General features: G+C 55.9%; 1 protein-coding gene across 2 annotated transcripts; it reads left to right on the forward strand.

Moving 5' to 3' along the window:
- Positions 1-158: 158 nt before the first annotated feature.
- Positions 159-7,787, forward strand: DNAJB2 (DnaJ heat shock protein family (Hsp40) member B2). Of its 2 annotated transcripts, XM_025405589.1 has the most exons (10): positions 159-367; positions 645-745; positions 1,456-1,565; positions 2,584-2,637; positions 2,805-2,927; positions 3,717-3,809; positions 4,013-4,115; positions 4,299-4,369; positions 5,523-5,726; positions 6,881-7,787. In XM_025405589.1, exons 2-10 carry the CDS (start codon positions 681-683, stop codon positions 6,889-6,891), a joined length of 834 nt encoding a protein of 277 aa, XP_025261374.1. In that variant the 5' UTR covers positions 159-367; positions 645-680; the 3' UTR covers positions 6,892-7,787. The 2 variants fall into 2 exon arrangements, with proteins under 2 accessions (XP_025261374.1, XP_025261373.1); XM_025405588.1 differs by having other exon boundaries at positions 5,523-7,787.
- The last annotated feature ends 771 nt before the right edge of the window (positions 7,788-8,558 follow it).

The following is an 8,558-nucleotide window of genomic DNA, read 5'->3' on the forward strand; positions in this document are numbered from 1 at the left end:
GGGGCCGGGCGGCTTGTTTGTGGGATGCCCCAGCTTCCGTGCGAGCAAGTCTCGCCTGGATGGAGGCGGGGCAGCAGTCTCCCAGGTCCCAGCTGGGGCTGACGTCGTCCTGGTGCGTGCCCAAAATAGCTGGCTCCGCCCTCTTCTCCCGGCAGCCCCTGCAGGTCCCCACCCCCGCCAGGGGACTGGCGGAGCGGGCCTTCTCCCGGTCTCTAGTAGTTTCCGCGCCGCTGACGCATGCCTGCGCGCACAGCTGGGCCGGGCGCGTCCTACGCAGCAGCCGCGAGCCGGGCTGCGGGTGCCAGACGGTTCCCGGCGGGGGGCAGGGGCGGGGCGCCGCAAGAGGCCGGGACTCCCGGCGGAGGAGGTGCAGCCGGGGGCCCGGGTCAGGCTGGGGGCCCTGGGTCGGACTGCTGGAGTTGGGGGGCCCCGATAGGGCTCGGGGGCCTGGGCGTCAAGATAGCTCTTGGCCCCGGCCTTCGGGGACAGATAAGGCTGCGGGAGGGAGCCTAGTCACCGGCCGCAAGCAGAGCCTGGTGGGCTCCACTTCCAACTGGGAGCGCCTCCCGCCACCCGGGGGGAGACTGCTGCAGCCACAGGGAGGGGCTCTTGGTTTTTTCCGCCTGACTCCTTCTCTCCTGCAGCCCCAAGGAGGCCCGCTTGACGATTGACCAGTTGCCATGGCATCCTACTACGAGATCCTAGACGTGCCGCGAAGTGCGTCTGCTGATGACATCAAGAAGGCGTAAGTGCCTCCGTGTGCAACAGAAAACCTCTCACCCTCCACCCGCCACCACCATGGGGGCACTTCAGAGTGACACCTGTAGGTGTCTGAGGGAACCAGGTCCTTAGAAAGCCCTGGGGTGGGGGGCTTCCTCCGAGTGACACCTGCAGGGAGGAAAGAGACCCCTGGTAGAGTACAAGCAGAACGTCCAGAGAGTGAAGTAGTTAGTTCCGCTGGGAGCTGCACTGTGTTACGAGTTGTTCTCCAGTGGATCTTCCCCTCCTTCTCCTCCTCTCCCCTCCCCTCCCCTCCCTTCCCCTCCCCCTTCCCCGTTCCCTCTTCCCTCTAGATTTGGGCATTCTCAGGCTGCAGTGCAAAGATGCCGAGGCTCTGTGAGGAGGAGGGGCCGGTGTCCCTGTACTCTTCGAGGCCACATGTGCCCCAAGCTTTGCAGCCCCAATCCAGCGAGCCCTAGGGAGGGGCTAGGGATAGGCCTTCTCACCTTGGCATTGTATCCGCTTGTACACGTGGTCCCAGCACTGGTGGCACATGAGAGAGGGTGGAACTTGATGAAAACATCACAGCAGAGGCAGCCCTAGCAGCTGGGGTGGACTGGGACACGGTGGTGAAAGGACAGTGATGGGCTAATGGGAAAACGGGTCGTTCTGTTCCTGGGTGGGAAGTGCCTGCATTTGTCCCCCAACCTGCTCCTCTGCACCCACTTTCTGCAGGTATCGGCGCAAGGCTCTCCAGTGGCACCCAGACAAAAACCCAGATAATAAAGAATTTGCTGAGAAGAAATTTAAGGAGGTGGCGGAGGCATATGAAGTGCTGTCTGACAGTAAGGGCCTGAATCAGGCAGGACCCAGCACATCACTCCCTACTTCATGCCCCAGCTCACATTTTCTTAAAGCAATGTCTCTGCCACCCTAGTTTCCTCTGTGCCTGACATTTAAGCACCCCCTCCCACAGGGACAGCTCAGTATCTGCTCCCCAGAGTCTGGTAGGAGTGACTGGCATGAGACCTGCAAGGAGAAGGAAGCAGGGCAGGTAACTCATGTGAGCTGAGCCTCCTGCATGCCAGGCATTGGTGGGTGTCATCTCCATGAGTTCTCACAGCCGTCCTATGAGGCAGGTTCTATCACCCCCATATTACAGGCAAGGAAACTGAGGCTGAGAGAGGTGAAGTAACTTGCTCAAGGCCATGCAGAGCTGGAATATGAATCCAGGTCGGCCTTTTTATTGATTCATTCAAAATGTAATTCGCTGAATGCTGACAGTGTCCGGCACTCTCTGGGTTCTGGGGAAACTGGAGGACAAGCAGGCACTGTCCTTGCCCAGAGGGGCAGGGAAGACCAACACTCACCAGGCACACACACAGACAGTTACAACTTGTGAAGAGTATTCTAGAGGGAAGAAACGGGGCAGGTGGAGTGTTAGGGAATAACGTGCACCTGCTTTTGTTCTGGTGGTTGTAGAAGGCCTCTCTTAGGAGGTGAGATTTAGGCTAAGCCCCAGTGAATAATAATGTAGTAATCATTAGCTAACATTTATTGAACACTTCCTATGTGTCAGGCACTGGTAGGCAGTTTACGTGGATGGTCTCATTTGATCTTTGCTACAACCCTGTGCGTTAAGTGCTGTGATGACAGCCATTTTCCAGATGAGAAGAGGTCGGCTGTGTGAAAGGCTGAGTTGCTGCCTAAACCTATGGCAGGGGTGCCATGGGTCCCCTGCTGTGCCTGCCTTCCCCCGCCAAGTGTCAGAGTGTCAGTCTCTGGACAATCCTTTGAGCGTCCTAGCCTGGAAGGGGAGGCCATCCCAGAGGGAGGGTGAAATCATCTGGTCTCTTTTTGCAGAGCACAAGCGGGAGATTTACGACCGCTATGGCCGGGAAGGGCTGACGGGGACAGGTAGGTGGAGTGACGAGGTCCAGGAATGGAGGTGGGGCAGGGAGGAGAGGGGCAGGGCAGATTCTTGCAGTGAAGGCTTTCTCAGACTCCTGGCCATGCCTTAGGTGAGGTCCCTAGGTCAGGGCAGGATGCATGCCCTAAGCTCTCTCCTTATCCTGCCTTTCCAGGAACTGGCCCATCTCGGGCAGAAGCTGGCAGTGGTGGGCCTGGCTTCACCTTCACCTTCCGAAGCCCCGAGGAGGTTTTCCGGGAATTCTTCGGGAGTGGAGACCCTTTTGCAGAGCTCTTTGGTGAGTGGATGCCGGAAGCCTCTGAATGGCTCAAATTCCCCTTCCAGGCCTGTCCTTTTATCATTTGGGAGGCCCTGAGGTAGAAGGCTGAGAGGGGATGGGAATGCCATGGACAGAAGATTTTGTGGAGCTGGGTCCAGTGAGAGCTGGGACAGAACCATACATGTGCTAGAACCCCCGTGATCCAACAGTGACACTTCACAGACTCACTTTATTAAATGACAACGACAATAATACGCTGTTAGACCTCTACAGTAAGAGCTGTGAAAGCAAGACTCAAAGCATCTTGTTAACAATATTATTATTATTACCTATAAAACAGATACTGGTATTTTTTAATGATTGATATGTGCCAAATATTTTACATTCCCTAATTCTCTAGTGAACCCTGAGAGGTGGGCAATTTTATCTCCATTTGCAGATGAGAAAACCAAGGCACAGCCAATAGCTCAGAGTCACATAGCACATGGCAGAGCTGGACTCCTAGCTGTGTCTGCCTGTCATTGCGTCATGATGATTTGCCTGTACTGAAAGAGCCATCTGTCCTCCATCCCTCTGCCCCCTCCTTCCTTCCTTTATTCTTTATTGTGGACAGAATTAACTAGTGAGCGTCTTCGAATTCAACATTAAAAAGGAATTTAATTATAAATAAGCCCAACTAAAAAGCGGAAAAGAAAAACCCTACCCAGTTGCTTAGCATTTATACTTCCAGACTTAACAGCAGGGCTCACACACTTTTGGGGGGAAATGTCATTACCAGAGGATTGCTAATCTGTTTACTTGTTGCAGATGACCTGGGCCCCTTCTCAGAGCTTCAGAACCGGGGTTCCCGACACTCAGGCCCTTTCTTTACCTTCTCTTCCTCCTTCCCTGGGCACTCTGGTAAGTTTTGCCCCTTCCCACTTTTGCAAGCTCCGATTCCTGGAACCCTTGGACTGAGCTTGTTGCTTTTCCAAGCCTGTCTCCTGTGTTGGGAGCCCTGCCTCCAGCAGCCCTGCGAGGAGGCCTGGCGCCTCGGTGACCACGATAGGCAGCGCAGTCTTCTTCTAACCACCTCTCCTCCTTCTCCCTTGTCCCGATGCCAGATTTCTCCTCCTCATCTTTCTCCTTCAGTCCCGGGGCTGGTGCTTTTCGCTCTGTTTCTACGTCCACCACCTTTGTCCAAGGACGCCGCATCACGACACGCAGGTAAGAGCTCCTTCTGGGGCCATAGAGGTGTAAGAGGTCTGCTGGGTAGCTGTATTCAAATAGAAAATTGGCTCCTTGAGGGCAGGGCCCAGTCTGCACTCTCTACTGCGGTGGCCAGAACTGTGACCAGCACCTGCAGGAGTCCATCACTGTTCGTTGCCTGAACTGTGCTATCTCTCACAGAATCATGGAGAACGGGCAGGAGCGGGTGGAAGTGGAGGAGGATGGGCAGCTGAAGTCAGTCACAATCAATGGTGAGGAGTGGCTCCACCACCCAGCCCCTGGCAGGAAGCCCCAGCCCCAACCTCAGCAGCCTCCTCCCCAAACTGCTGCTCTCTGAACTCGCTTGGGGCTTGGGAGGGAGTGGCAACAGGCCAGACTGGTAGGATCAGAGATGGCAATGCTGGGAAGGGGGCGGAGGAGTCTCACGAAGCCATCGCCGTCACTGTGAGTGGGGTGCCTTACATTTGCAAAGCACTTTACTATTTTTAAAGCACTTCCAGATATACGATATCCTCTGTATTCTTCAAGCATCTGGGGGAGTACACAGGGCAGATGGTATCCACTCAGTTTTAGTTTGGGGAGCCTGAGCTGCAGCATAGTTAAATGACCCTAACTTCCAAGTAGCCCAGGCTCAAGACTCTTTTCTTCCAAGTAAGGGGAAGGGCCAGGAGTCAAACTCAGGACGCATGATTCCCGGAGCAGAACTGTCTCTGCAACACCTTGCTGTGCAGGACCGTCACCATAGCTCACCTTTCCTGCCTGCTGACTCTGAGCACTGTGCACCAAGCCCTTTACATGGGCTGACGTATTTAATCAGTGGAACAATTTGAGTATGAAGGCACTATCATTTCCATTTTCTTTTTCTTTTTTTCTTTTGTTTTGAGACAGGGTCTTGCTTTGGTGCCCAGCCCAGCACGATTATGGCTCACTACAGCCTCGACCTCCTCAGCTCAAGCAGTCCTCCCACTTCAGCCCCTCGTGTAGCTGGGACTACAGGCGTGTGGTACCATGCCCAGCTAATTTTTAAATATTTTGTAGAGTTGGGGTCTCACTATGTTGCCCAGGCTAGTCTCGAACTTTTGGGCTCAAGTGATCCTTCTACCTCAGCCTCCCAAAGTGTTGGGATTACAGGCATGAGCCACTGTGCCCGGCCATCATTCCCACTTTCTAGATGAGAAAAGGGAGGGGTAGGGATATTGAGTGACTTGCCCAAGGGTAGGAACTCCTACCTGGTAGAGCTGAATACTTCCCTGTGCTCAAAATCACAGCCCTAGGTGCCAAAATGCATGTGTGCCAATTCCAAATGAGAGACTCTTAAGTGGTCAAGGTCGTTACTGTGTGAGGCAACCTGGCAGTAATACCCCAGCTCAGGTTGGGGCCTCATGGTGGCTGTGACTCTTGCAGGTGTCCCAGATGACCTGGCACTGGGCTTGGAGCTTAGCCGTCGCGAGCAGCAGCCGTCAGTCACTTCCAGGTCTGGGGGCACACAGGTCCAGCAGACCCCTGCCTCATGTCCCTTGGACAGCGACCTCTCTGAGGATGAGGACCTGCAGCTGGCCATGGCCTACAGCCTGTCAGAGATGGAGGCAGCTGGGAAGAAACCCGCAGGTGGGCGGGAGGCACAGCACCGACGGCAGGGGCGGCCCAAGGCCCAGCACCAAGATCCAGGCTTGGGAGGGACCCAGGAGGGTGCGAGGGGTGAAGCAACCAAACGCAGCCCATCCCCAGAGGAGAAGGCCTCTCGCTGCCTCATCCTCTGACCACCAGGCCCAACCTGACCTGATCCAGGTCTTGACTGGGGTCTGGCTCACTGTGGGAAGAGCAGAGGGGAGTATCCTGAGTTGTAGGAACTGCTTTGCAACTCCATGCTCCCTCCACGAGTTTCCCTCCCAGGCCCCCCATACCCCACTGTGGGCTTGGGATTTGCTGTGCTCAGCCCAGGACTGATAGGTCCCTGGTGAAACCCAGGGTGGGGGGTGTCAGGACAGTGGAAGGGCCCGAGGAGCCAGGTTGCATTTATTGGATGGGGAGCTCCAAGGGGAATTAGTGGTTTGGGCTGGGCCTTTTGTGCCCAGGTCCTCTGCCACCTGTGTTGCTGATGGTGTCAAGGAAGGAGGACTTGGCCTAGGGTTGTCTGAGCCGGAGCCGGCAGCTCCACTGGGGAGCAGCGCAGGCGGAGTGGAGCCTCCTGCTCTCCTGGTCTAGCTGCAGACCCCCAACCCTGGTTTCTGTGCCATGTTGTGCTCTGACTGTCTCTGTTGCTTCTCTTCTGGTGTTGCTTCTCCTCCCTCCCATTCTCTCTGCAACTCCCTGCGGGCCGCATCGCTTGCTTTCACTGCCGTCTGGCTAGGACTCCCTTCTTCCTTCCTTCCCCGAGAAGGCCTCAATGTGGCGAGGAAGATGCTGGGGCCGGTAGGGCTGTGAGGTCTTCTGGGGAGGCTAGCTGGGTGGGGCGGGAGCCTCTCAGCTGTCCGGATTCAGAACTGGAGCCCACTCCTCCTCCCTTCTTCCCGTTGCCTCAGCCTGCCCTCACCCTCAGGACTAGGCAGAGGTGAGGCTGACTCACTCTGAAGAGGTGGGATAGGACCAGGGGGAACCAGGAGGGAGGCCTAGGTGGGAACTGCACCCATACTGCTTCCCTACCATACATCAGGGCTCAGGGAGAGGCCATGCGGCCAGCCCAGGTCTGCATGCTGAGCCCTGTCCTCCACAGCTTGCCGCTGATGCTCTCTCCTGTCACCCCGCCCCCGCTCTCTCCCCAGATGTGTTCTGAGCTGGATGCCGGGATCCAGAATCGCTGCACAGTTCCAACAGGACAGCGCCCTCCCCCATGTGCTGGGAGGGGACCCTCTATTTCTCCCCCTCACCCATGCTGAGTGTAGAGCTGGGGCCTGGGTAGTGGGTGGGGGCCGGGTGGGAGGCGGCAGTAGTCTTAGCCTGTGCACTCTCTTCCTTGGGTGAGCTGGCTCCTGGGAACTACAAATCCCAGAGTGCGGTGCGCCCGGCCTCATTTCTGATAGATCCCGCTTGGGGGAGGTGGTGCGTGGTTACTGAGCTGTGCATCTTGGGACATGTAGTAGCCCAGGTCGGCTTGTCACTCGCTGTGAGATGGGGAGATTTTGTCTTTTGATTTATCCCTGGAGGGCTGGCAGGGTTGTAGATGAAGGAGGAATGATCTGAGCATTGGTTCCCCTGACACATCTTGCTAGCCCCAGGGTTAGAGTGGGCAGGGCAGAGCCATGCAGCACCTGGGAGAGGTTCCTTTCCCATGGGCAGCCTGGGGTCCCAGGAACAAGCCAGGGCAAGTAGCATGTCCGCCTGAGCAGAGTGTGGCTCCAGAAAGCTGAGGAGTGTGGGTGGCAGAGAGCTTTGAGGGCAAGGCCACCCTCAGGGGCGTGTGTGTGGCGGGGCTTGGCATGTGATGGCAGCTCCAGGCATGCTGCTGCTTGTATGGCTTTCTTTGGCCTCTGACCCTGCTGCCCATTCTTTCCAACATCACAGATGAGCCGCCTCTCCTCCTCCCTGCCTGGGGATCCCGGTGGCCAGGGAGGGGAGTGGTGGAGCTAGCCGCCGTTAACACTGAGCCTCAGAGACGAACCAAAACCAGCTGGGCTGAGCTCAGATCCAGGGGGAAATGCTGGAAGTCAATAAAACTGAGTTTTGAGAGCTCGGTGGCATGTTGTGTTCTTGTGTTCCTACTTTCTGGAGTGGCCCAGGAGGGCCTCTAAGGGACAGTGGGTGACACTTCAGGCCTCACATCTCCCTTTATGCCCCTACAGCTAGAGATGCAGGCCTTGCCAGTTGAAGGCAGAAGTGCCCTCTTTGACCAGGCTGCCCTCCCCAAGTATGTTATGGAACACCAGGCAATGCTCCATTCTTTCCTTTCACCTCTTGGGGGCCCACAACCAGCTTTCTCTAGCAGCTGATGCTGCCCTTATGAGGGGCCTCACCCCTTAGCACTTCACAGCACAGCTAGGACCATACTCAGTTAAGACTTAACTGAGGCCGGGTACGATGGCTCATGCTTATAATCTTAGGACTTTGGGAGGCTGAGGCGGGCAGATCACTTGAGGGCAGAAATTTGAGACCAGCCTGGCCAACATGGCAAAACCCCGTCTCTACTTAAAAAAATACCAAAAAAAAAAAAAAAAAAAAAAAAAACCGGATGTGGTGGTGCCTGCCTATATGCCTATAATCCCAGCTACTCGGCTGCTGAGGCAGGAGAATCGCTTGAACCTGGGAGGGAGAGGCTGCAGTGAGCCAAGATCAAGCCATTGCACTCCAGCCTGGGCAACAGAGTGAGACTGTCTCAAAAAAAAAAAGAAAGAAAAAAAGACTAAAAGCACAGAAAGCTGAGAACACACAGTGAAACCTTTAAACTGTACCCCCGCGAGGCCCACAGACTAAGCCCCTGGGCAGGTTTCATTGGCTCAGCCCAAG

Source organism: Theropithecus gelada, chromosome 12 (assembly GCF_003255815.1).
Source record: "Theropithecus gelada isolate Dixy chromosome 12, Tgel_1.0, whole genome shotgun sequence".
NCBI lineage: Eukaryota > Metazoa > Chordata > Mammalia > Primates > Cercopithecidae > Theropithecus > Theropithecus gelada.

Coding starts and splice junctions, on each gene's coding strand:
- DNAJB2 (XM_025405588.1), top strand. CDS start 681: ATGGCATCCTACTACGAGATCCTAGACGTGCCGCGAAGTGCGTCTGCT. Junction 2,928..3,716: donor CCCTTTTGCAGAGCTCTTTG/GTGAGTGGATGC, acceptor TACTTGTTGCAG/ATGACCTGGGCCCCTTCTCA. Junction 4,370..5,522: donor GAAGTCAGTCACAATCAATG/GTGAGGAGTGGC, acceptor TGACTCTTGCAG/GTGTCCCAGATGACCTGGCA.